Source organism: Cydia amplana, chromosome 6, assembly GCF_948474715.1.
Source record: "Cydia amplana chromosome 6, ilCydAmpl1.1, whole genome shotgun sequence".
NCBI classification, from domain to species: domain Eukaryota; kingdom Metazoa; phylum Arthropoda; class Insecta; order Lepidoptera; family Tortricidae; genus Cydia; species Cydia amplana.
Window position 1 is genome coordinate 18344767 of NC_086074.1, and position 27902 is coordinate 18372668.

At 43.3% G+C, this 27902-nt stretch overlaps 4 protein-coding genes across 4 annotated transcripts; 1 reads left to right on the forward strand and 3 right to left on the reverse strand.

Moving 5' to 3' along the window:
- Positions 1-147: 147 nt before the first annotated feature.
- Positions 148-14726, forward strand: LOC134649009 (cytoplasmic tRNA 2-thiolation protein 1). Its single transcript, XM_063503698.1, has 5 exons — positions 148-514; positions 12230-12469; positions 12585-13124; positions 13405-13609; positions 14197-14726. The coding sequence occupies exons 2-5, from the start codon at positions 12422-12424 to the stop codon at positions 14682-14684; spliced, it is 1281 nt and encodes a 426-aa protein (XP_063359768.1). The 5' UTR covers positions 148-514; positions 12230-12421; the 3' UTR covers positions 14685-14726.
- Positions 6067-11220, reverse strand: LOC134649167 (uncharacterized). The gene is made up of 2 exons (XM_063503882.1): positions 10986-11220; positions 6067-10046 (listed from the first exon to the last, which is right to left on the reverse strand). The coding sequence occupies exons 1-2, from the start codon at positions 11218-11220 to the stop codon at positions 6067-6069; spliced, it is 4215 nt and encodes a 1404-aa protein (XP_063359952.1).
- Positions 14727-15537: 811 nt separating the features above from the next.
- On the reverse strand, positions 15538-23655 carry LOC134649010 (mitochondrial E3 ubiquitin protein ligase 1). Its single transcript, XM_063503699.1, has 6 exons — positions 23414-23655; positions 22739-22896; positions 22171-22328; positions 19681-19951; positions 16435-16642; positions 15538-15724 (listed from the first exon to the last, which is right to left on the reverse strand). The coding sequence occupies exons 1-6, from the start codon at positions 23528-23530 to the stop codon at positions 15605-15607; spliced, it is 1032 nt and encodes a 343-aa protein (XP_063359769.1). The 5' UTR covers positions 23531-23655; the 3' UTR covers positions 15538-15604.
- Positions 23656-24691: 1036 nt separating this feature from the next.
- On the reverse strand, positions 24692-27770 carry LOC134649011 (large ribosomal subunit protein uL16). The gene is made up of 5 exons (XM_063503700.1): positions 27660-27770; positions 27506-27534; positions 27119-27424; positions 25746-25908; positions 24692-24888 (listed from the first exon to the last, which is right to left on the reverse strand). The coding sequence occupies exons 2-5, from the start codon at positions 27526-27528 to the stop codon at positions 24721-24723; spliced, it is 660 nt and encodes a 219-aa protein (XP_063359770.1). The 5' UTR covers positions 27529-27534; positions 27660-27770; the 3' UTR covers positions 24692-24720.
- Between the last annotated feature and the right edge of the window lie 132 nt (positions 27771-27902).

The following is a 27902-nucleotide window of genomic DNA, read 5'->3' on the forward strand; positions in this document are numbered from 1 at the left end:
ATGAAAGTGTATGGAAGTATAAAGTACCTCATTGTCAGTAATGTCAGATTCAGTACGAGTCTTTCGCCATACGGAGTAAACATTACGGAATTGAATTAAATAAAGCCTAGGACAGAAGCGCATTGAGTGAGTCTGTACGGTTTTTAGGTTATTATCCTTATTAAATTAAACTTTCCTTCCTTACGTATACTTGGTGACGGTTTATTAACAACATTAGTTATTTATAAACTGTAATACATACAAATTTCCTGGCCTGAGAGTCACAAAACAGTGATGACGGGGAATGAGAAGGAGAAGCCGCCGGACCCCGGTGGTGGCAATTCCATGGATTTGACGAACGATTCTGATGCAATGGATACTGAGACTCAAACAAGGAAAAGAAACGCTAAATCTCTGGAATTGACACCAACCGACTTGTCCCGTGAACCACAAGAAAAAAGACCAACACAGGGTGACATCAGTAATGCATCTATCTCCACTTTATATAAACACCCCGACCTCGATAACGAAACACGTAAATACGACACCAAAGATAGTGGCCCATTTATAGTTCATATCTCACGAGTAACTGAATCTCCTAATGCGGGGTCCTCTCTCCAACCCATCAGAATTGGACAAATTTTCGCAAAGGACAGTGTTCCAGACATCAAAAAAGATGGCATCAAGTCACTTGGTCGTAATCGCGTTGCGGTCGAATGCAAATCGGCAGATGCTGCCAATAAGCTAACTAAAAACCCCTGTTTAGCTCGCAATAATTTAACAGCGTCGATTCCGTCATACCACGTGTCCCGCATGGGTCTTGTTCGCGGAGTCCCTGTAGAATGGTCAATGGAGGAGTTTGTCTCGGCTACTGATTTAAAAGAGGGAACTGGCAAAATTCTAAAAGCTCGCCGCCTTCAGCGCAAGGTCCTCAAAGAGGGCAGTCCACCATCATGGGTCCCGACCCAATCTGCAGTTGTCACATTCGAAGGACAAAATTTGCCATCTAAGATTTATGCATTCTACACATCATTAAATGTGGAAGTATATGTGCTGCCAACTATTCAGTGCCGGAAATGCCTGCGATTTGGTCACATTCAAACACAATGCAGATCAGACGCGCGGTGCTACAAATGTGCCAAAAAACACCCCGGTGAAACCTGCAACATTGCTCCGGAACATATTTCCTGCCTTTTCTGCACAGGTCACCACCTTGCCACAGATAAAAACTGCCCAGAGTTTGGTAGACAAAAGGCGATTAAACTGTTAATGTCAGAACAAAATATTTCTTATCAGGAGGCTGCCGCACGTACTCCTACCGTTCGGAAAACCTACTCTGATGTTACAAATACGATGTTCAGCCCCGTAGCTCCAGAAGCCCCTCGTCATGCTCGCTCTTCCGATTTGACTCCCTCTGGTTCACAAGCCGTACCAATTGCTTCTCAATCCCGCCGCCAGACCATATATCGACCCGTTCGACCTAGGACTCCTCTGTCCCCCGGTTATGACCGCGTTGCACACCAAAATATAATTTCTTCTCCCTCTTCTCAACTGCCAAATGGACACGCTCTTTCGCTCCCTCCCCCTGATACTGAGCCCTCTAATGACAACAGTGTGTCACTTATGTTAGCTCTAATGCAGAACTGGGTCGCCATGATTAGCGACTGTATACCGAACAACGTTGCCCATCATCTTGCTGCCATCAGAAAAGAACTAGCTTCAATCAAAGATCCCTATGGCCAATATCCTACAGTGGAATAGTCGTAGTATTAATCAAAAAAAATCTGATTTGATCAACTTAATCAATGTGCACTCTGTGACGGTTGCGGCCATCTCGGAGACATGGCTGAGACCTGGATCTCGTTTTAAGATCTCTGGGTTCTCATGCCTCCGGGATGACCGCAATGACGGTCGTGCAGGTAGTGCATTACTGATTAATAAGAAATATCCCTTCACACAAATTCATCTTCCCCCCCACTCCCGTGAAATTAACGCTGTCGCCGCTAACGTCATGGGAATAAATATTATATCTGTGTACATTCCTCATCCAAATTTAAACTTAATTCCTGATCTCTCTACTCTCTTTTTTTCTGTTCCTCATCCCCTTCTGATCCTAGGCGATTTTAACTGCCATAACGTGTCTTGGGGTTCCTCATACAGTGATACTTTCTCCTCATTTCTCATTGACCTGTTCGATGATATCAATGTATTAATAATTAATGATGGTACTCCCACTCACCGAGTATACCCTGGCCAGAACCCCAAGTCAGTCTTAGATCTGTCTGCTTGCTCTCCTAACCTTTCTAGTCTGCTCTCCTATCAGGTTCTAAATCAATCTTTCGGAAGTGATCACTTTCCTATAATAATTTCTAAGCCATCTTCAGTATCTCCTCTTCCATCTCCGGAACCTCTTTTAAAATATAAGCTTGATAAGGCTGATTGGCCCAATTACTCAGCTCAAGTTGAGGACAAATTAAAAGTATTAGATAATATAATAAGTCCCCTTGAAAAGTATTCCTTGTTTAAATCCATAATTCTAGAAGCAGCTGATAATCATATACCTAAGAAAAAATCTTCTAGTTCTAAATTACCATCCCCACCTTGGTGGAATTCGGATTGCACTGCAGCAGTTAAGGAGAGAGACGATGCTGAACGGCGGTATAATGAGACTGGAATCACTGCAGATTTTACTTCTTTAAAAAAAATCTCTGCCCGAACCAAACGCCTTCTTAACAAAACAAAAAAGAAGGGATGGAAAGGATTTTGCGAAAGCCTTAATCCTAGAACCCCATCTTCACTGGTTTGGAGAAATATCAAAAAATTTCGAGGATCTTTTAAGTCCGATCCCTCATCATCTTGCGATCCTTCTTCCTGGCTGGAAGAATTTGCATACAAACTGGCCCCTCCATCTGTGCCAGAAGAGTGCTGTATAAATCCAGTTTCCGCTTCACACCTAGTTCCATTAGACAACCCCTTTTCTATCTCAGAACTTGACATGGTTCTAACCGGCCTCCGTAACAGCTCACCTGGAGAAGATGGAATTCCGTATTGCTTCATTCAAAAATTGAGCCCACCTTCCAAAGACCACCTTCTAAAACTGTTCAATTTGTTCTTCATGTCTGGTGAAGTCCCTGAGGATTGGAAGTCCCAAGTAGTAATTCCAATCTTGAAGCCAGGCAAAGATCCTCGCCAAGCATCTTCCTACCGCCCTATCGCACTATCTTCAACTATAGCAAAGATTTTTGAACACTTAGTGAAGAACAGAGTAGAATGGTTGGTTGAGAATAAAGGAATCCTAGCTAATACCCAATTTGGATTCCGCAAGGGAAGAAGTACCTTGGACAGCTTAACCATCTTAACTTCGGATATTAGACTAGCCCTATCTAAGAAGCAGCAATTTGTTGGGTGCTTCCTAGATATCTCATCTGCTTACGACAATGTTCAACTCCCTCTGCTCAGAGCAAAGCTGCTACAGCTGAGTATACCTGCGAGAATTGTACAAATTGTCTGCAGGCTGTTCATGGGAAGAACCATTAAAATTAGAACTGGGAATACCTTCTACCCTCCTTTAACAGTATGGAAAGGCCTCCCCCAAGGCTCCGTTCTCAGCCCTCTTTTATATAACCTCTATACATTTGATGTAGAGCAATCTGTCCTCCCCTTCTGCAACATCCTGCAATATGCCGATGACTTGGTTGTATATACCGCAGTTCACAATTTAGATGAAGCATCTTCTAGATTGAATGAGGCCCTGGTGTACCTCAAAGACTGGTTGGATGAGCATGGTCTTTCACTTTCACCCTCCAAATGTTGCACAGTCACTTTTACTCGCCGCCATTCCATTCCTAATATTATTCTTCAATACGAAGACCAGATTATTCCCAACAGCAGCAATGTAAAATTTCTGGGTGTTTTTTTTGACTCCAAAATGACAGGTATTCCACATTTAAAGCATGTCATTGACAAGTGTGAAAAAGGCATTAATGTGCTCCGATCCCTTTCTGGGGTCTGGTGGGGTGCTCATCCCTACTGCCAAAAACTTGTTTACAATGCCTTAATTCGTAGTCAAATGGACTACGGTTCATTTGTTCTGGAACCATGCAATAAAGTAGCTCTCAAGAAGCTAGATGCTATCCAAGCCAAATGTCTTCGGATAATCCTTGGTGCCATGAGATCCTCACCAAAGAATGCCATGCAGGTTGAGTGTGTGGATCCTCCTCTTTGTCTCCGCAGGCAACTCCTTGCAGACCGATATGTTGTGAGGGCATGTTCAATATCCAACCACCCCCTCATTCCTCGCTTACAGGCTCTCTCATCTCTGGTATCTGTAAATGCATATTGGGCTCATAAACAAACTCCAAGATTCATTCACAGCTTTAGAAAAATTGAAAACCTTATTGTTTAACTTTCAGCCCAAATGTAATTTTAGATTTTAATATCAGTAAAAATGATCTCGGAGCTAATATTAAATTAAACAAAGAATTAGAAAAATGGCAAGATTTCTTACCGATCTACACAGATGCATCCAAATTGAACCCCAATAGCTGTGTAGGAGCAGCAGTTTGGATCCCTAGGTACCGCATCCTTTTATCATATAAATGTCCTTCACAGTCCTCCGTCTTCACTGGGGAATCAATTGCCTTAATGGAAGCAGTTGCATACGTTGAGTCTCACAAAATTCCCAAAGTTATCATTTTCTCTGATGCCAAAAGCTGCCTCCAAGCCGTATCTGGTAACCAGCTCAAAATGAAAATGATTTCCCCTTTCATCCTGAAACTTAAACAATTACTATACAGATGTGAAGAAATAGGATTACAGGTAACATTAGTCTGGATTCCGGGTCACTGTGGGATTAACGGCAATGAGGATGCCGACATGTGGGCTAAGCAGGCCACTCTCAATGGATCGGAGACGCACAACATGGTTCTCGCGTCTGACTTAATGATTAAAGCTCGCCGTGACTTAAGGGACGATTGGCAACAATTATGGGATTCCTCTAGACGACATGTAGGAAAACACTACGGAAACGTACAGCCAGTTATACCTCATAAACCATGGTTCTTCCGTTTTCGCTCTGCATGTAAATGGGCCACGTCTACACTTTGCCGGCTTCGTTTGGGTCACGTCTGCACTCCTGTATTCCTTGCAAAAATTAGGGTGCGGGATAGTTCTTTATGCGAGTGCGGTCTTGACGAAGGAACGACGGAACACATTTTCTTTTCTTGCAACAGACTTAACCACTCTTTATATGATGTTTTACCGAAAAATATTCCGCGGCCTATCAATTTTCAAACCCTTCTGGTTCTCATGGATCCTCCCATCACTGAAATACTTCTTAAACACATACAAGAAAATAATATAAAACTTTAACGGCTCTACTTGCTCTACTTTATAATACTTGTCATCTTATATTATATCTGTTCACTGGCGATAGACGGGCAAAAAAAAATGGGCGATAGGGGGATAAATTTAGGGGTCGGTTGAGCAAGAAAGTTGTTGTATGCTAAAATTAACCTATGGAAATTAAACTACAAGTGCTAGATAGTGTAAGACGAAGTTACCTTTGCAATCCGGGGGTTGTGGGATGAACCGTTGGTCTCCGTTGTGGACCGCTGGCGATGGTCCGAGCTGCCCTTGTTGCAAGCTAGAGGTAAGCTTAGAACCTTTACCTTTGGTCGCCCAACTTAAACCTTGGGATTCTCCACTGCACGGATGAGCACGGTGTCCTTCGGCTACACAGCACTGATTCTAAATATTCTAAGCTTTGGCAGTAGTGCTTTTAACAAAATTGCGATAAAATTAACGAGAGTGGCGACAGACGATGTTAACTGGTAGTAGGCTTATGACATACTGGCTCTGACAGCTCATGACAGAGCAATATTCGAATTCAAACTGTGACTTTGGTGTTGCCACAGTAATTACAAAAAAATAACCCTAAAAATGCATAGCCAGAGCTGAACATTCCGCCCACCAAAATGCATTTGTATTTTGACTAAGTGAAAATAAAACAATAGAGTTAAGTAAGCGCGACAATATTAAAACTAAACAACAACAAATGGACAACACAAAGGTAGCGCTCTAAAGCGACTACGCAGGCAGTGGGCACAGTTTGACCACAGGCCGCTTGTACAACCCTGTGGCAGTGCGCACAGTAACCACACGACAGATCCCGTCAGATCCGGGGTGTGTGTCGATAATGCGACCCAGGGGCCACTTCATTGGGCTCGTCTGCTCGTTCACAACGAGCACGAGTGCGCCGACTTGGACGTTGGGCTGTCTGTCGTGCCACTTCATCCGCTGCTGGAGAGTATGCATATACTCCTTCGACCATTTGTTCCAGAAGTCCTGGTGCATCTTCTGAAGCAGCTTCCAGCGTTGGAGGGGGCTAACCCGAACGTCCGACAGGTCTTCCTCAGGCACGACCGACAGGGGCTCCGTGGTGAGGAAGTGACCAGGAGTCAGAGCCGTCAGGTCATTAGGGTCGGTGCTAAGAGGAGTGAGGGGCCTTGAGTTGAGCAAAGCCTCGATTTGGGTTAAAATAGTCGAAAACTCCTCATAAGTCAACCTTTGGTTCCCGACGACACGCGACAAGTGTGTTTTCACGGCCTTTATTCCAGCTTCAGCGAGTCCTGAGAAATGTGGGCTACCCGGCGGGTTAAATTCAAAATTGATTGAATGGTGTGCAGCAGCATCCATCACTAGACGTTGCAGGATGTTGTTCGCACCGACAAAATTTTTGCCTTGGTCAGACACTAACCGGCTGCACCGACCACGACGAGCGACGAAACGCCGAAGTGCGGCGAGGAAAGCATCCGAAGACAACTCGGTGACAAGCTCGGTGTGAATGGCCTTTGTGGCGGTACAGACGAAGACGCAAATGTAACCTTTGTACGTCTTATTACCGCGTCCGCGACCGAGAGCGATATCGAAAGGCCCACCAAAATCGACCGCTGCGCTCGAGAAAGCTTTCAGCTGGGATATTCGATAGGAAGGTAAGTCCCCCATGAATGGCGCAGGAGCACCCGGTGGCCGCACCCGAAAGCACTTCATACATTTTGACACGACTGCGTAAATAGCCCGTTTTGGACACATGACCCAAAAATGCTGCGACAACAAGTTGTGAAGCGTTTGGATGCCTGGATGCATGAACCGTCTATGGTATTCGTCGATAAGAAGGAAGGTCAGACGACTGTCGCGAGGTAGAAGCAACGGATGCTTCACGTCGAAGTCGAGAGAAGCTCGCGACAGGCGACCGCCCACCCTTAAGAGACCCGCGTCATCCGTGAACGGGGACAGTTTCCGGAACGCTTTCGGAAGAGAGTTCGAATGACTATTCGAAATCTTTTCGATTTCCTGAGAAAAGCAGCGCTGTTGCACGGAGCGCACGAGAAGCATCAGTGACTGCTTCAATTCGAGAGGTGTCAAAGGTCCGCGTAATAACTTCGCGGCCGTCTTTTGGTTCCTCGCGTTGTTCGCGAAGCGGCGACAATACGCTAAGATACGTTGGAGTGTTCTTAGCGACGAGAACTTCTCCAATAAGTTGTCAACCAGTGCGTTATCATTGGACACTACGAGGACCGTAATCTTTTGTTCGTCGTGAAGGACATCCCTATCTGGCGTCAGCACTGACTTAGGCCAGCTCTCAGTGGGGAGTCTGAGCCAATCAGGCCCGTTCCACCAACCTGTTTGATTGACCAAGTCTCGAGGAAGCAAACCACGCGATCCGCAGTCGGCTGGATTGTCAGTGGTTCTGACATGATGCCAAGAGTCGGGAGGGATGACGTCCTGAATATGGCACACACGGTTGGCCACGAACGTTTTCCACCTGGACGGACACGACTTGATCCAGGTTAACGTCACACTCGAGTCCGACCATGCAAAGACTCTATCTACCGAGTGGAAAGGCTTCAAAGCCTCCACGACCGAAGCCATCAAGTCCGACAGCAGAACCGCTGCGAGCAATTCGAGACGCGGCACTGACAATTTACGTAACGGCGCGACCTTGGACTTAGCACACACCAGTTGGACGTCAACGTCACTGTCCTCAGTTACTGTACGGCAATAGATTACGGCACAGAAGCCACGTTCTGACGCGTCACAAAATCCGTGGAGATGTAGCACGTCGAATTTACCAACTAAACGGCGAGGCACATCTACAGCACTCAGCGACGAGAGTTGAGTTTTGAATTCTTGCCATTCCAGTCTGATGCTTTCCGGGACATCTCCATCCCAGGAGACGCCCGAAACCCAAAGTAACTGCATCAGATACTTGGCGAGGAATGTTACAGGCGACAGGAAACCCAATGGATCGAAGATTCTAGCTATCTCCGACAGAATAGTGCGCTTTGTGCATCGGCCGTTAGGAGTAGATGCTACACGAAAACGAAAGGAATCAGATTGAGGTTGCCATAGCAAGCCCAATATCTTTAAAGAAATGTCAGTCATTTCTTCGAAGTGTTTAAAGTCTTCCGAGTACAGATCAGAAGACGGAAGACTCTCCAGGAACTCACTACTATTGGAGGTCCACTTCCTGAGATGAAAACCCCCCGACGACAATATGTTAGTAAGTTCCGCTTGAAGCGAACGCGCCTGCTCGACAGAATCCGCTCCGGTGACGACGTCGTCAACGTAGATGTCACGAGCGAGAACGGTTGAACCACCTGGGTAGTTGGCTGCAGAATCACTAGCAAGTTGAGCCATTGTACGAAGGGCTTGGAATGGCGCAGCAGAAACCCCGTAGGTTACCGTTTTAAGACGGTAGTCGCGCACAGGACCGACAGTAGAGGGCCGCCACAAAATGCGCTGAAATTCAGCATCCTCTTCAGGAACCAGAATCTGCCTGTACATCTGTTTCACGTCACCTGTGAAGACGACGGCATGCCAACGAAAGCGTGTGAGCAGATCGAAAATGTTGGTCTGAAGCTTGGGCCCAGCGAAAAGAGTAGCGTTTAAGGACTTCTCGTTGGCGTCCTTAGCGCTGGCGTCGAAGACCACGCGAAGAGGAGTGGTGACGGAGTCACGCAGAATACCATGGTGAGGTATGTAATAGAAGTGGCCTTCACTCGTAGAAGGAGGTGCCACTTCCTCCAAGTGACCACGAGACTCGTAGTCATCCATGAATTCCACATACGCCCTTTTGAACTCAGGGTTGGAATTCAATTTGCGTTCTAACGACGTGAAACGCTTGAGAGCGATTTCGCGCGAATTGAGGAAGGTAGGTTTGTTCGCGGGATCGACAAATGGTAACGGAACTACGAACCTGCCATCCTCATTACGATAGTATTTCTCACGAAAATAGTCCTCGCAGCGTTGGTCCTCCTCAGATACGACAGGTTTAGTCGGAGAACTAACGTTTTCCAATTCCCAAAATTTTTTTATGGAATCGTCGAGCGACAAAATCTGTGAGGGACTCGACACGAAAAAACAATGTTTATTATTGTTGCGAGACGATACGAGAGCGCTTGATGTGAGCTGACTGGCGTCACACTCACCCATAACGACCCATCCATAGATGGTTTTCAACAGAGTAGGCTGTCCAGATTCCCCGCGCCGTATACCGGGCAACAACGACGAAACGAAGACCTGTGCGTTAAGCAACAAGTCCACCGGCGCCGGACGGGCAAAATCAGGATCAGCCAGCGATAAATTTTTGGTGTGCGACCAACCCGACGAATCGACAGGTTGTGGAGGTTGGTCAGCACATACCGGCGACAAAACGAAAGCTTCGAGCTTAGTACTCAGCGAAGAGGGTTTATTACCCATTGGCTTGACCTCACATGAAAGTGAGCCAAATGTTTGATTGGGCGAATTGCCAATGCCAAACACGGTGTGTTGGCCAGAAGTCTCAAACCCTAGCATTTCAGCACAAGACTTTGATATAAGATTGCATGCACTCGCACCATCCAGAAGCGCACGCACTGGGCGGAAGACACCAGAACTGTCCCGAATTAACATCCTGGCAGTAGCAAAAAATATTGTATTCTCTCCCGCCATAGCAGTTAAAACCGTGTTACTACTACTCTTGCTAGTACTGCTCATGTTATTGCTAGGTGCTGCAGTAGCAGTCTCTGTAACCGTGGATGCTTCAACATTCTTTGTAAAATGCAATAAACTGTGGTGCGAACGATGACACACACTACAGCGAGAAGCCCGACAAGTTTTCACTCTATGGGCATTCGAGAAACATAAAATACACAAACCCTTCTCCTTAACAAAATTAAACCGGCCATCATTATCTAAATTTAGAAACTTGGTACATTTGTCGAGACTATGTTGACCCGAACAACAAACACAGCTCGGTGTTGACGGAGTCGAAACGACCAAGGCAGTTTTGTTTTTAGGCAATGGTTTAACGTTCTGAGCTTGAGGCCTAACACTAACACTTGAGTTTTCCAAAGCCCTACTCCGCTTTTCAATAAAACATTTCAAGTCCTCAAACTTTGGAACCTCAGTATTGGAAGTAAGTTGTAATTCAAATGCTTCCCGAGTGGCAACATCTAATTTTGCCCAAAGCAAATAGTACAACATAAAGTTCTTATCGGGGAGGTTAAATTTGGATAAAATATTTAAATTTTCATTAAAAGTTCTAAAAACCCTTTCCAAATCTGTTTTAGTTTTGACTGGCTCACAATTTAGCAGTTTCTCATAATACATAACAGCGATTTGCCTCTTCCTATCATAATAGTTGGACAGCGTCTCATATGCACTGCTATAATTGTCACCCGACAGAGGAAAACTTTTAATTAAATCATATGCGGAACCCTGAACGCTTGACAGTAGGTAATGTAATTTTTCCACGTTACTAATTGTGGTTCGACTATGTATGAGCGAGTCATAAAGCTCTTTGAAAGACACCCAACTTTCCAATTTTCCATCAAATGGCTTAATTGCTATTTTAGGAAGCTTGGCTAAATTATTTTCAAGCGTTAAAGGTTTCACATCAGACTTATCACTTATCTCACTTTTGGCCATTTGTCTTAATCTACATTTCACTGACTTTAACTTACTTTCAAACTCCCTCGTAACTTCGTACTCTTCCGCACGTCTTTCAGGTTTCAGCGGACGTAAAATGCTTAGCTGAGCCTTGTGAAAGTCTTTTTCTAAATCCTTTATGTCCGATTCATCATAACCTCTTAAGTCCGAACTTTCAATGTTCTCTAACCTGAATATAGCGTAACCCCGCGCGACACGGAACATGTCTACGGTCGCGGGCTCCGCCTCACTATCACCATGTACACTCATATTGTTTTAAATGCAATTATATACACTAAACCGGCGAAAAGAAACACAAGTCACAAAATAATTGCAATATAACGACCTCAGTACCGACTGACACTAGACACACTGACAGCTGACGTCGACACTTGACAGCTGTGACAATGTTGCCAGCAGTATTAACCACGAGTGAACGAATGGTTTAGTAAAAGCACTACTACACGACCACCAACTTTCTTGCTTACCCTCGACTTTTTTTATAAGTCTACCCTAAATTTAGAAGCAACAGACAACGACAAACGAAAAACCAAAGGTCACTTTTCAAATTATTCGGCTCGAAGACCAAAATGTTCACTGGCGATAGACGGGCAAAAAAAAATGGGCGATAGGGGGATAAATTTAGGGGTCGGTTGAGCAAGAAAGTTGTTGTATGCTAAAATTAACCTATGGAAATTAAACTACAAGTGCTAGATAGTGTAAGACGAAGTTACCTTTGCAATCCGGGGGTTGTGGGATGAACCGTTGGTCTCCGTTGTGGACCGCTGGCGATGGTCCGAGCTGCCCTTGTTGCAAGCTAGAGGTAAGCTTAGAACCTTTACCTTTGGTCGCCCAACTTAAACCTTGGGATTCTCCACTGCACGGATGAGCACGGTGTCCTTCGGCTACACAGCACTGATTCTAAATATTCTAAGCTTTGGCAGTAGTGCTTTTAACAAAATTGCGATAAAATTAACGAGAGTGGCGACAAACGATGTTAACTGGTAGTAGGCTTATGACATACTGGCTCTGACAGCTCATGACAGAGCAATATTCGAATTCAAACTGTGACTTTGGTGTTGCCACAGTAATTACAAAAAAATAACCCTAAAAATGCATAGCCAGAGCTGAACAATATCTATTGTCCATTTCTTATTTTTCTCCTTATGTTGGCATGCTACCTAACTGTCAAAACTATAGCCTTTCCCGCTCTTTTTCTAATAAACTGTACATATGTCATGTGTTGTCTGTGTTGTCCATAACAATGTTTTTGTTTTAGGTTCCCAGCACAATTCCTATCACCAAATCAAAATTATTCACCGAACATTCTTATCGTGCGTGGTACGTCTTTCAACGTCGTCATTGGCAAAATCCCTCCTGCCAATACCACAAGAGGGGAAAGCCATAATAAAAAAAAAAAAAAATAAAAAAAAAATAAAGCCTAGTCACAGAGTAAAGAAATACAATTACGATGCCCGTAGCTTGCAGGGCTGGTTGTGGCAAAAACGCTGTACTAAAGGTAACTTACATATTTTTTAAGGTTATGTCTCAACTCAGAAGATTGTTTTACACATGGACCTATAATATTCAAGGTCCATGGTTTTACATATTTTGTTCATCGCATTTGTTTCCAGCGTCCAAAAACTGGTGATGCGCTGTGCAAAGAATGTTTCTATTGGGCCTTCGAGACAGAAATACACTACACAATCACAAAAGGCGAACTTTTTAACAGAGGAGATGCAGTCGCAATTGCTGCTTCTGGTGGCAAGGACTCCACAGTGCTGGCGCACGTGATGAAGACCCTCAACCAGCGGTACGACTACGGCCTGAACCTGATGCTGCTCTCTATAGACGAAGGTATAACTGGATACAGAGATGACAGTCTTGAAACAGTTAAACAGAACAGGGACGACTATGAAATGTCTTTAAAAATCTTATCATACAAGGATTTGTATGGGTGGACGATGGATGAAATAGTAGCGCAAATTGGTAGGAAGAACAACTGTACTTTTTGTGGAGTGTTCAGAAGGCAGGCGTTGGACCGGGGGGCGGCTATGCTTGGGGTGAAATGCATAGCGACGGGGCACAATGCTGATGATATTGCAGAGACAGTGCTCATGAATGTGCTGCGAGGAGACATAGCCAGGTTGAAGAGGTGCACTGCTATATCTACTGTAAGTATTTAATAACTTATGGTAAAAAGAATTAAACCTATTTAGTCTAGATTTTTTGTTGTTTGTCTTGCTTTGATGATACTGTACTTGTTAGCTGCCATTAATTCAATTGTAAGATACCTTTTAAACTTTGTTCCTACATATCCGTGATAATAAAATGACAGTTTAATTGGGCAAAACTAAAACCAGATAGATTGGGTAATCTCTCTACTGAACACATTTGTTGAAATCATTCTCACTTGATTGAATATATAATCAGAATCTCCATGTTTTGTTTCAGGGCAGTGAAGGAACAATCCCTCGTGTGAAGCCGCTCAAGTACACCTACGAGAAAGAGATAGTAATGTACGCACATTACAAGAAGCTGGTGTACTTCTCAACGGAGTGTGTATTCGCGCCCAACGCGTATCGCGGCCACGCGCGGGCGCTCCTCAAGGATATGGAGAAGATCAGGCCCATGTGTATTATGGACATTATTTATTCAGGTATAATATTATTATTTATTTATTTATATTGATAGCCTGTTGTGTCCCACTGCTGGGAAAAGGCCTCCCTCTCTTTCTTCCAGCGTCATGTTATTACATTACAACTTAAAAATCCTGATCTAGAATGGCTCTTAGATATTCAACTTTCTGTGTTAATACAAACAAAATAAGGTGATATTTAAAACACTTCACTAAAAGAATAATGCTTTCAAATTTTCAAACGAATTTAGACTTTATGATTAATTAATTATGGTAAGGTAGTAAATCATAACCATGCAACTTTATAGTTGCTTAAAACTGGCAAATGCGCCCTGGTGCGTCATATGCGAACCTTTATATAAGTACATAGCATGCGTGTAGCTATCGAAACATTTGCAAGTTTATTCTTTATTCGCGGCACGTTCGTTATAAATTTATAATTAATTCTTTAGATCTGGCCGACACTTAAGGCCATTCTGTTGAGTGAGACTCAGACCCTTACCATTTGACCGCCAAAGACGACAACTGACGCACGCTGGTACAGGCCAATATCAACCTTCGTGCATTCCCTTGTTGCATAAATTTCACAATTTTTTGTAAATTTTCAGGTGAAACAATGGCAGTGAAAGAGGAAGTATCTCTCCCTTCACAAAGGATATGCGTGCGGTGCAAATTCGTCTCCTCACAGGAAGTCTGCAAGGCCTGTGTACTCCTTGAGGGCCTGAACAAAGGCCTGCCCAGGCTAGGAATAGGAAAAAGTTCTAAAGCCAAGAAAATGTTAGAAGAGTACAATGCCAAGCAACCTGGGAGTAAGCTAGACAAAGCTATCAAAGATCTAAATGATGAATCTGTATATACTAAAAGCAAAGGCAGGTGCAAGAATAAGGAGAACTGTAGTAACTGTTCAGGAAAATGTGCTAAAGAAGCGAATGAAACAGAAAGTAATTCAAAGATAAACGGTCTACTAGAGCAATATGGCTTAGAGAACACACCAAATGTACAGGTAAATGGACATGATGATGAACAGATTCCGGATGAAGACGATGGTTGTTCCGGATCCTGTGGTAAATTAGGATCAATGCAAATAGGTTTTTAAAATCTATTAAATTATACACAAGTTAATATAAAATGTTTATTAATTTACTACACCCTATTAACTTAGCACAAAATACACTCAGCTCTATTACAAAGATAACCTAGAATTAGCTAACTATATTGTACAAATTCGGGGCGTGCCTACAGTCGAGCCTTGAGTTAAGTTAACAATACGAGTATTTCATAAATAATACAAATCAGTTACATTAATCATAAAAAATAAAACGTATAAAATACAGATTATTTAATTGAACTATGACATAGTAACTGGCTAATGGCTCCTCTACACTACACGATGGGCCAGCGCCGGCCACTCCAAGGGACGCAGCCATGCGGTAGAATGAGATAGCAATATCACTTGCTCCCTCTAGCGCATAAATGCGTCCCTTGGAGTGGCCCATCGTGTAGAGGAGCCCTAAGGTAAACTGTAGCTCTATTTGACTAATTAACGGAGCACGAGAGCGCTATTTTGTCTACTGTAGCTGTAGAAACAGCTTAAAAAATAAATATTATTTAGACCAGCCAGCTAGCCTAGTAAAATGGCTCCTGTGTTAAAGTGTGTAACAAATCGCACGTTTTTATTTTAACTATTGCGTACATTTCATTACCAGCAGAGAGTACACCAAAATAAAAGCAATTTACGACTCTAATTTTCACTAGGTATTGTCCAGGCTAAAGACTTGTCCTCTGTCACATACTCTCAAGTCACTATTTCATCTTTTCCTGCGGGCGCAGCATGGTTCCATTTTTATCGCCTGTCACTATGTCCGTCCCTTTCGCACTTACATACTTGTTAGAACGTGACAGGCATGGTGACAAACGATAAAAATCCGCCCGTGCTATCGCCGCTGTTGTCTCAACCTGCCCCGCTGTATCAACTCGCCCCGTTGTCTCAACCTGCCCCGCTGTCTCAACCAGCCCCTACGTGATAAAGGCGGGCGCGCGTGATTCTATCCGCTCCCGGCAGATCGGGCACTGCTCTGTGATGTTGTCTGAACAGTCCTCACACAGGCACACGTGGCCGCAGGGTAGCAGGATTATCTGTAAGGAGAATGTTTGATATTGAACCTTATTGTAATGGCTTAAAGTTTATCTGTCAATAAAAAACACATGCGAGAGTTTTGGACTGTGTGTTGTATGATGCTGATACTGCTAAGGAGAAAACAACATAGACTTTGTTTCTCTCTAACATAGGTCTTAACTGTCAATGACGCTCAAGCAGGTTAACTCACCACGCCACAATTTGTAAACCTTACTGCAACGCCAAAAGGCCTACTATACTAGTGGTAGTACACGTCAGGCGCCGGCGCCGCAATATGTATACCTACTTGTAGCGATGCCCACTAATACTGCTACTGGGTTACAAACGTTAGAGCACTATAGTTTGTTTTTTTTAGCATTAGAAAAAAGGTAAACAATCTTGATGTGATTGAAAAACACGTTTTAAAAATAAGTCACGGCAAATATGTAACAATTATTAATCTAATACGATCATTTATATTCTTCAGCTTTCATAAACAATAGTTACTGATTTTCAAAAAGCGTTTTTCAATTAAAAGACATGTCAAGATCGCTTACCTTCTTTCTATGCAAAAAAAAAAGAACTATGTATAGTCCAGCGGGCTCAGCACGGTTCCATTTTTATCGACTATCACTATGCCCGTCACTTTCGCACTTACATACTTGTTAGAACGTGACAGGCATGGTGACAAATGATAAAAATGCGACCGTGCTACTAGGGCAGTACCCACCTCCTTGGGGTTCTCAGCGCACACGACGCAGAGCTGCGCCTCGCTGAGGTCGCGGTCTCGGGCGCGCGCGCGGCGCTCCCGGCGCCCGGCCGCGAGCTGCTGCTTCACCTCGCTCTCGCGCGCCTTGCGCCGCCGCCGCGATAGGTACTTGTAGGCGATGCGGGACCCCGCCAGCGCTGCTACTGTGCCGAAGAGGACCACTAGCACTCTGGAAAAGGCATGTTATTAGTATATGTGACGTTATCCATGAAAAGGGTGGCTTATTGTCGCTTACGCCATTATTAACGATGCTCCGATATAAATAAAATGCCGCGCGACGTTGGATGGCGTAAGCGCCATCTACGATAAGGTCCCTTTTCATGGATAATGCCCCATATTATTATAAACAGAGGGCCTACCGCGAACCACGTTCGACGTTAAGGCAGGATTCCACCAGTGTTCGGCACTGTGCTGAACACGCATTTTTGTAACTGAATATGCTTGTGCCGCATAGTGCCGCACCCTGGTGGAATCCCGCCTTTGTCTCTCTGTCGCACTTCTAAATTCGTACGTAAGTGTGACGGGGAGGCATCACATCGATCGTGGTACGGTAGGCCCTCTGTACAGTTGCATTTATTTATAACATACTCGTAGGTAAATTAGGAAACAATCGCTTACATGAGTCCGGTGAACATTATAACGGCAACTAATACAATGACAGTAAATAACTACGACACGCCGAACTCTCAATCCAGTTTCTTGTAAGTGCCTCATTAATATGTGTTCAATGTTTAGGCAATAAAAATGCTATTTGTGGTTTCGAAAGTATCGAAACATCGGTATTGAATGCAAACAGAATAAATTAACCTGTAGCTAAGCATTACCATTAATGTAATTTAGTTTTGTGTTTTTGATTAATCACACAATATTTTTTTATTAACTTTTTTTTACTGTTAACAACACAAATATTACACTACAATTTCACTAGGTTGTAGGTTTATGAAGGCAAAAGGAATTCTTATACAAATCTTAGGCGAAACTCACTGAGTAGTGATGAACATATCGAATATTCATGTAGAGCAATTAAGGACAGCCGCAGCTAGCTCCCGATTCGATCGTATATAATAAACTAAGTACCTACACGTGAACTAAACATGTGCACCTCATTTGCGAGTTGGTGACCTACTGATTAAGAAAACATTGGCTGTTTTCTGAGAGTATTTCTTTCCTAGATATATAATACCTATTTAAAAATATTAATGACCATAACTTTATTTAAAATTTTCACCTGTGGATACTTTGGTGCACGCACACTCTTACCTACTAATTACGGTAAAGAGAATATAAACTGTTGTAAATAGTACATAGCATAGCGCACAAATCAAAAGTAGCTACGAATATTTCCGTGTAATTTAGTATGATGTACGATTGTGAACTACAGTATCGCTAGACGATTCGCGCGTGAGCTCAGTGTCTGACTGTCATATAGCGTGATTAGATGAAACGAACCAATTCTCCTGCATTATTACAGCGGTTATTAAGAGCACCCAGAGCTATCATTAAAAAATCACGTGAAGCCTTCTAAGGTCTCTATAACCATACTTTGTTGTAAAATCTAACGCTGACGTAACCTACCTATACCTACAGACATTGTAAAATTGTAAAATACTTGAATTGGAAATTGACAGTGCTAGTGCTGCAGTAGTAACGTTGCAACAGTAATGCTGCTGCAGTCGCTATCCGAACGTCAAGTTTAACCCGTAAAACCTTATTGAAAACGCGAACGTAGCGAGCGCGAAAATTTTTATTAGAAAAAACGCCATTCAATAAACAATTGTAAATTTTTACTTTTAGTCCCAAACAGGCGCGGATGCAGGATTTCATACAGAGAAGGGATGGAAAAGTTATCTGCCAGCTTAGCTTCGCATAGGGCTTGATATTTAAGGGTCTCGGCGAGGTTGTTTTCATGCAGAGATGCAAGAAAGCAGAGCTTTAAATTAAGCAATGGCGAAGTGTGCTCCGCATAAGGCTGGACGTCCGGTGCGTCCAATCGCGGCGCGTTATCATAGTTACAACCAATGGTAAAGTGTGAGCAAGGCAGACAGCCCAGCTGCGAGAGAGGAAAGCTTGGATTTGGATCCACGCCCATGTGTAGTTGAGGCAGAAGATCGACTTTGGCGTGAGGTAGAAGGCCTCGCATAAAAACTAACGCTAAACTGGAAAAGAGTGGCTTGAAAACGAATCTTAAATCTATGTAATCACGACTCTCCTAGACCTCCTAGTGCTCGCTCTTTGGCTTCACTCGAAAGCGCGACTTGATAGGATGCTTTTAGTTTTCAGCTTTCGCAGGGCCCCTTATAACATTTTGACAATTAGGTTGCAGGATCGCGGCTATGCAGCAACTCGGCCTGGCCGACAAATCTGGCGTACAAGAGAGCAAAATTCGCTATAAAATCGGTACCTATGTCGAAAAAATCGGCTGGTCGCAAGCTCGACGGCAAGATTTTTTGTCCATGAGCTTAAGGCGTCCGCGTAAGGTCAAATCAAAGGCCTACGTTGGAGACGTTCTTACGCGCTTTTTTACTCTTAAAACCCGATGTTATTAGATGGGTACATGTACAAAAAGTTTCATGCAAATACTCCACTACGACTGCAATGCTAATGCAGCCTGCGCGTTTTTTTGCCTACGTTTTTGGTGCCCCCCTAGACGTGGTGCCCTAAGCACGTGCTTGTTTTGCTTATTGGTTAATCTGGCACTGCTTCACGCTTAAACCGCATAAACCGATTTAGTTGCAATTTGGCATCGGGATAGTTTGAGTCCCGGGGAAGGACATAGGATAGGATAGTTTTTATGTTGGCAAAGGGGGGTGGAATTGAGAGAGTTAATGAATTGCCTGATAATTGATGTAAGCAATTAAGCTTATGCTCAAACTTAATGATTGCTATTACACTTTATCCAGGCGCTATACCTGCTCTAGCTGCTGTTGCTGATTCTAAGCTAGTTAAATAAAGGAAAAATATTACCTCCCCCACAGCGATTATTTACGACTTACCTAAGGAAATCTCTTGAGCTCGCCAATCTCTTGAGCAAACTTGACTTCGTGGCAGTTGTGAGGTACAATGGCAGACCATCTCTGGGCGGCTGTATCTTCAGTGCCCCTAGTGGACCGCTGAGCTCTCCCACAGCAGTTATAAAGGAGCCGTCTAGCATTTATTCCATGGATTGGACACCGATCAAGATTCCTAGAGCTGTAACTTACGACTTACCTTAGGAAATCTCTTGAGCTCGCCAATCTCTTGAGCAAACTTGACTTCGTAGCAGTTGTGAGGTACAATGGTAGACCATCTCTCGGTGGCTGTATCTTCAGTGCCCCTGGAGGACCGCTGAGCTCCCCCACAGCAGTTATAAAGGAGCCGTCTCGCAGCATCTCCTCCATGGATTGGAGCCCGCGTTGCCTCACGCCCGAGAAGAAGCCCCACACGTGGTCGATGACGCCGGGGGACATGGGCTCGAACTTGTCGGAGATCACGTCCATGTCTGGAGAGATTTATGGCTTATGTTACACTCAAATATAGACTAGGAATCCTCTAGACGGAGTTTAGAGCAATTATTTCATGAAACCGATGCTGCCAAAAATACTGAGGTGCGGGGGACGAAGAGAGCGAGTCCCGCGCCGTGATTGGTCCGTTCAAAGACACGGACGTCACACAAAGACACCTTTACTCGAAAATGGAGTAAAACTACCGTATATTTGTGGCAGAGGGGGTAGCGCTACTATGCTCAGTCTAGAGGATGTCTTGTCTGTGCACTCAAATCATCTCAACAACAAAACGGAGCACACACGATAACTCGCGTTCACCCTAAATAGCTCGTTTCATTTGCATCCACTTTTACGACTTGTACCGTGAATAGTCAAATAATTTACCAAAAACCGGCCAAGTGCGAGTCGGACTCGCGCACGGAGGGTTCCGCACCATCAACAAAAAATAGAGCAAAACAAGCAAAAAAACGGTCACCCATCCAAGTACTGACCCCGCCCGACGTTTTTACCCTTCGGGTACGGAACCCTAAAAACCGGCCAGGTGCGAGTCCGACTCGCCCACCGCGGGTTCCGTACAAATTAAACCTTCTTATTTTTACAAATTTACAGTTTTAAGATTTTTTCCTGTAAGTATTTGTAGTGTAAGACGATACTTGGCAAATTTCATAGTTCTAGGACAACGGGAAGTACCCTATCAATTTTGATTCCCTTTAGAGGGTCGAAATAAGTTTTTTCTCAAAAATGGACGGCAAAGTCAACGTTGTCGGTTAAAAAATAGGTCGCGAAGTGCGTAGTTTATGGTCATTCAAAAAATTAAAAAGTTAAAAACATTGCAGTCTCGATTTCAGGACTGAAATGTTGCATACAAATTCCATTAAGGCTTGGCCAGACACAGAGCGCGACTTGGCGCGACGCAGCGCCGCGTCCGCGCCGCGTGATGTCGACGCGATGACTGTTCAAACAGGGCGCGCGCGGACCGCGCTCTCAACACGCCCTCATCGCGCGCGCGAACGCGGCGCGGCCGCGCGGGAACGCGGCGCGGCCGCGCGCCACCGCTCGCTGCCTAACGTCCGATCCGACTGATGTGACCCAGCGCAACGCGGCGGCCCGCCGCGTCCCGCCGCGTCCGCGCGGCGCAGCGCTGCGCGGACGCAAGGGGCCGCGCGGCGCGGGGCGCGACAGAAGCGGGGCGTGATACCGGCGGGACGCAGTCTGTTTGACGTCGGTAACCTGTTAGCATGTGCCGCGGTCGCGCGGCGCGGACGCGTCGCTGCGTCGCGCTCTGTGTCTGGCCAAGCCTTTATTTAACGAGTTCCAACTTTTTAAAACTTTAAATGGCCATATCAAATGAAGGCATAGGTCCCTTAAACAGCCAAACAGATGATCAGCATTTATTATTATAAAGCCTGTAACAGACCATCGCATCGCACCGCGACCTTGGACCGTCGCACTCATAAGTGAGAGCGAGAAACAGATATCTCTTTCTCGCTCTCACTTATGGGTGCGACGCTCCAAGGTCGCGGTGCGGTGCGATAGTCTGTTACAGGCTTAATGTTGGTACCGCGACTATTTAGGTGTCTCAAATAGGTTGGCGTATTTTCAGCAGAAAAATCCACTTCTTTTTTTTTAAAGGCGGCAAGCAAATCTTTTTAATGGTTTTACTTGTTTATGTGAAAATTAGAACGTTGCTTACGTAAAATATTTCTATTTCTTGCACTATTTTTGAGAAAAGCACTATATATGACTCGGTTGGAAGGCTACTTGCTGGCTTCGGATTCAATTAAACGGACTCCAGTCCCAAGGTCGTCCGTTTAAAACGAATCCTCAGCCAGCAAGTAGCTACGTCCGAACCTCGACAATAATGTACTATTTCGCGGCATAAACGGCCGATCTTTTTTTTTACGTTAACTTTGAAGTTTAATTTTTTTCACAGCTTCAAAGGGACCGTAGACCTGAATATATGTTTTAAATTTCAACTCGATACCTCCACGCGTTTCCGAGATAAGGGCTCTTGACAGACAGACGAACGGACGGACAACAAAGTGATAAACGGAACCCTAAAAATTGAGTTTTAGGCGTGAACCTGTGGTGTTATGTCATATACGTTATATGTAGTATAAAATTTTGTAGAATGCTACTGTTTTGTGTGGTAACATCGCGCTCTTTATAAATGGTTTACAATGCGGTGGCTGTGTAATCTTTGGCTATATCTTACCAAGTAACTCAGCCGCGAGCGCGTCCACCACTTCAATGCTGAACTTGCCATTGCTCAGTACGAAGGGACAGGAGTTGCACACCTCATGGATCGTGCGCGTCTGGTCCGACCAGAAACCGGCTGACGTGCGCGCTATCACATGTTCCTTTATTGTTAGCCTGTAACAAGTTCACTGTTTATATAATGCTGTTTTTGTCGGCATAACTTCAGTCTAAGCTTCTCTCAGGGACCCCACAATATGTAGATCAACCTGCCTTTGCACGACTTGTGGCCAGATTATGTCAAAAAAAACTGCTATAATATGATTTCCATATTTATTATTTATTTATTTATTATTTTATTTGATACACTAGCAGCTCTTGGAGCTGATGCGTGTATATCGATGTACTTGTATTTTCTTTTGCACTTAGTAAATTTATAATGTGTATCCAGTCTATTTTTGAAGTGAAGTTTCAAAATTACTGCCAGTTAAGAAATTTTGCTATTTAAATAGGTTATTTTACTGATTAATTACAAAATTACATGGACAAAATTAAACAAAAGACAAAAGTTTTAACAATTGGTTCACCTTTGCACAACACCAGTGACGGAGTTGTTGTAGTTGCTAACAATGGGATTCCCGAGGGGCTTCACCAAGCCCCGGATCACCACATAAGGGATGGTGTTGTTGGGGTACTTGCTGATCTCTCTGCTGAGTGACGAGTCTATATCCAGCACTGGTGCGGTCTGTAGGAATTAATCATTTTTATAGATAGTTTCTTTGATGCAACCAACTGATGAACATAAAAAAAAATACTCATTCATCAATTTGCAGAGAACGTATTGGCACTACTTTGAAAAAAAAAACTTGTATCTTATTCTGTCAATCAAAAGAAAAATATAGTCTTTCGACTTTGAGTAGCCGTGTGAGATACGAGATTTTTTCAAAGCAGTGCCGATATGCAATAAAAATGTATATACGAATTATTTTGTAAATATACGAAATGTTACAGCAGATTATAGTATGTAATTGCAGTTGAGTAGGTACCTACATATATTTATATTTACAAGAAGATAACAGATTAAAATAACAAAAGTACTTTATAGTAGGTACGGTAGTAATTAAATTACTACTACTCAATTTTAGTCAAACAAACTCGCAAGGTTTGTTATAATTATGCAATGTTTATCTACTGAAAATCTATTTTGTTAAATCAGGCAAAATATATCAAAGTAGTAGAGCTTACATAAGGATTCAAATTACCTGTAAAGCATTTAATATATGTTTGCATTTGCTCAACTGCTTCACACAGAAGCCGAGGATGAGAGAATCCAAACCGAGAATCACCGTCTCTCCGATCACCTCGGTGAAGAAATCCATGGTGAACTAGATTATATTACGCTGTTGTCAGACCAATTTTGATTAAATCCGGCTAATAATATCTAAATTTTCCTTAAAGTAAATCCCATTTTTCACGCGGAACTGAAAATCACAAAATCAGCTGTGATTTCTTTTGACAGATTGCGTTTTGTTTTTCCTGCTATATTTTTAGGTTAGGCTAAATCGCTATTTTTTTTGCAATAATGAAACGCTACTTTAACACTCGGTTTAGACTCTCGCGCGAGCCACGAGACGAGCCGCGCCACGAGACGCGAGTCCACCGTTTACACTCGCGTTCGGCTTGTCATTCGGTTATAAACCTTATGCCGTGCCGTTAGTGTTTAAATTATATTAGCTCGACGAGCTTGCGAGCCACGAGACGAGCCGCGAGCCCACCGCTTACACTCTCGTCTCGTGGCTCGCGCGAGTCTAAATCGACTATTATGTGATGATGTCACGGTCATGCATGATCTTGATTTTGGACATTATCGTGTCACCATCACGGAATAGACGAGAGAGCTAGCCTCGGAAAATGGTATATAATAATGAGAGCAACTAAACTATTATAGTTTCCTCTAGCCTCTGTAGGATCCAGAAGTCTGGCAGCTGTTCATTACTGGAGGTCAAAAGATACAAGATTTAGTTAAAATAGAATAGAGGGTGTGGCTATACGGAATCGTTTGTAATAATGACACTCCTCACTTTGTTCTAAGTCCATGCAAAGTTAGCTTAGACAGACAAGTTTGATTTTCTACCTTAATTCAAACAAAATAAAGTCTTAAAAAGCCATGATAAAACCTACCTTATATATGTATAAAATAAAGTCCATTGCTATAATCTTGTGTCAGAGAAGACTGTTTTTGAGGTGTATTCCCATCTGTCCCCGCAGGGCACAGATGGAAATACAGTTTTTTATTTGAAGCAATAGTGACTTGATGGACTATGGTCAGTGCAAGTTCACTAATTTAGGAGACGAGCCATGTATCATTGGGTTCCTAACTTTATGTACCTGGTTGCAAGGGCAGATCCAGGGGCGTTGCTGGGTAGACAACCTAGAGGACAACAGTAGATATTTTTCTAAACTGGCGACCCCCCTGAGCTGACTATAAATCTGGCTCCGCCCTTGCCTGGTTGTAAGGTAGGATAAATAAAAGAGTCGTATAGTTTTTACAGTATATTATAGTCCGGGCTCAGACGTTGTGCAGCTCGACCTGCACCTTGCGCCAGGCGTCGAGCGGGCCGTGCAGGGGGCGGTACTTCACGTTGCAGCCGTCGTTGGCCAGCCGGTCGTCCGCGCGCAGCTTCTCGAACTCCTCGCGGTCGTACTTGGTGAATCCCCACCTCTTCGACACGTAGATCTGGAATTAAAAAGTTATATAAGTTTCTGCACGGCTACCACTCTATCGCATTAACAAGTCAGTGCGAGCGAGATGGATTGCGATTGAGTTTAAGCAGTCGCTAAGGTAAACGTGAAATGTCAACTTGTGTTACGACTATTGTTTGATTTATAACAGAAAGAATGACGGTTATTCCTAGTTTTAGGGAACAATTGCCTTTGTTCACACAACTGATAGTCAAGTATGCCAGTTGGCTTAACCTTTTCGACGCCGTGTCAAACACAAAAGCTGTCACGCTGACGCCACGTCACCGAAGTGTCAAAACTGAAATTGAACTTTATGCATATGCATGTAGGTCTATGTTGCTCTGTGGTCTGTGACCGATTAATCTGTCTTTGGCGTTCAACCTACGGTGCGGATATATCGGTCATAGGCGTCCAAAAGGTTAAGGTTCCGTCACACAGGTGCGTTTTCCGGGCGGGCCGAGAGCGTTTTATATGTAAAAGCGTCGCGCCTCGCTCACGCCCCGCCCGGAAAACGTGCCTGTGTGACGGAACCTTTAGGGAGTATTTTCAGTAGGCTGCATTATGTACTTGGCCTAGTGCTAGTGTAGTGTTGTGACTGCTGCGCTGAAAGAATGCAGCATACAGTGGGGAACAAGCTTGCAGAAAAACTGATTCGGTACTCGAATACTACTGAATAGAGCAAGTTTTTAATAAAAGCCATCAGTGATTCTGGGAAGCCATTTGCGATTTTGCGTTATTAGAAAAGAGAGCAAAACATGACCACCCATAGAAAATATTAATTTCGCGTCTTTTTCTACTGACAAAAACATCTGCTTGTCTTTCACTCAAAAATGATGTAAGTGATGTGCATACCTTCTGGCGTCCAGGGAACTTGAACTTGGCACGCCTGAGCGCCTCGATGACCTGCGCCTTCCAGCGGTCGCTGGAGCGCACGGACACGATGGGCTGTCCGATGCGCACGCGCGCCACGGTACCCTGCGGCTTGCCAAAGGCACCACGCATCCCGGTCTGGAGCCTGCAATTGGAACATAGAGCTATTATTTTCGAGTTTTGCATATGCATCAGAAACATGATGCATGAATACTTATGAATTCTGAACAACAATTGTAAATTGTATAATAAAACACCTAAGAGTGAATATATGGCATATAAACATGAATAAAATTATTTTTGGCTGTGTACCCAAAACTCGAATACTCACTTGAATTTTAAACAGCAATTTTATTATAGTATTTAAACATAGAGCTATTGTGTCTAAAAGTACTTCCAACCTAATACAACACAATAGAAATAATAATTGTTAATAATTATTATTTATTTTATTTACTGCACACAAAAAGAACACCTATCTAAATAAAATTTAAGCATTATATTATTATAAACTATTTTAGTGAACAACAGCAGTTTAATTGTTAAAGAGTGGTGAACTCTTCCTGACAACCTCTGGGCAGTGTAGATAATGCAACAACAACAATATGAGGAGATAACTGAAGCTTTACTGAAAACCGCAATGCCGTACAAGGCCATAACAAGGGCCAGAAAACCAAATCTTTCAGTCATATGAGCTAAAGTACAATTATGGCTCTTAGTTCCTAAAACAAAATATGTAGCCTTTAAAGTATTTGGGCAGAACATGTGACCCAAAACTTGTGCGTTTTCGAATTCCTGAAATGAAACGGACAGTAGCTATGTTAGTAATTACAAAGCATGCTATGAAGTAAGTTACTGATTTGCACTGACAAAAACAATCCTCTTTGGATTATTTATCAGTATTTACAAGCTTTCATGAGGTGATGGTAGATAATATTTAAGACAATTTCAAGGTAAGATTAGTGAAATATTACACAATAATATTAAATTCATAAATGGCAAGTCATTATTTACGTTTTTCTAAGGTGAGTAGTAATATTTAATTATGACTGTTTTTCCACAAAAAACGTAATACAACTTACAAGTCACCATTCATTTGATTCATTGTTGAACTTTTTAAATTTTTACAGCAGACTTAATTTTAATGTTTTGGACACATTTATGTTGTGTAAGTTACTGAATTACAAATATATTGTGGAACTGTCTACATATCACAATGAAATTGCTTCACTTTGATAACTTTTCCACAGTACCAAATTATATTATGGATTTTTAAAACTAACAAATTGTGTCCATAGGTAACATATAAAGAGAATAACCTGAATAACGCATGCAATAAATAATGTCTGACATACCTATCAGCTCCAGCGCACGATAACATTTTGTTGATGCGGATGACATGGAACGGATGCAGACGGATACGGATGTGGAACTGATCCTTGCCGCAGTTCTTCACGAGGTACTTGTTGCAGCAAATGCGGCCGGCTTCCAGCGCCTCCGAGCTCAGCTGCTCGTACTCGTCGGACACCAAGTGCACGCATAGCGGGAAGTCGTCCACCGGTGCCTTCTTCTTGCCCAAGTCGAAAATACGGATCTTGGGATCAGGCACACCACGGCAGAACCGCGATTTTGGGTATGGTTTGTTTTTGCAGTAGCGGTAACTGGAAATAAATTACATTCAGCGTTAATTATGGTCGTGGGTGACAAGGAAAAGCACGAACTCGTAAACGTAAACTATTTACCATCTCGCGGGTCGGCGCCCCATTGTGATCTGAAATAAAAGAAAAAACCAACTTAGTAGTAATCACAGATGAACACCGTTTAATGATTCACAAAATTATGAAGCACTTATTAGGATTTTAAGCGATTTTTATAGCAAGAATAAAGAATATGCACCTTCACAAAGTGACACCTTAACCTCGAAAGGCGGAAAAGATTAACTTGACGTTTCAGTTAAAATGTTGCCATAGCAAAGAAAATAATAATAATTTTTCAGCGTTTTTAAGTGATGCTCGAACAGACTTTTCAAAGACGTTTTTTAAAGTTTTAACTATTGTATTCTGAGCACCAAGGTGCGGTAGTGTGTTAGGGCTGTAAGGATAGAAGATACAAGTTAACAGTTTACCTCTCTTTCTACCA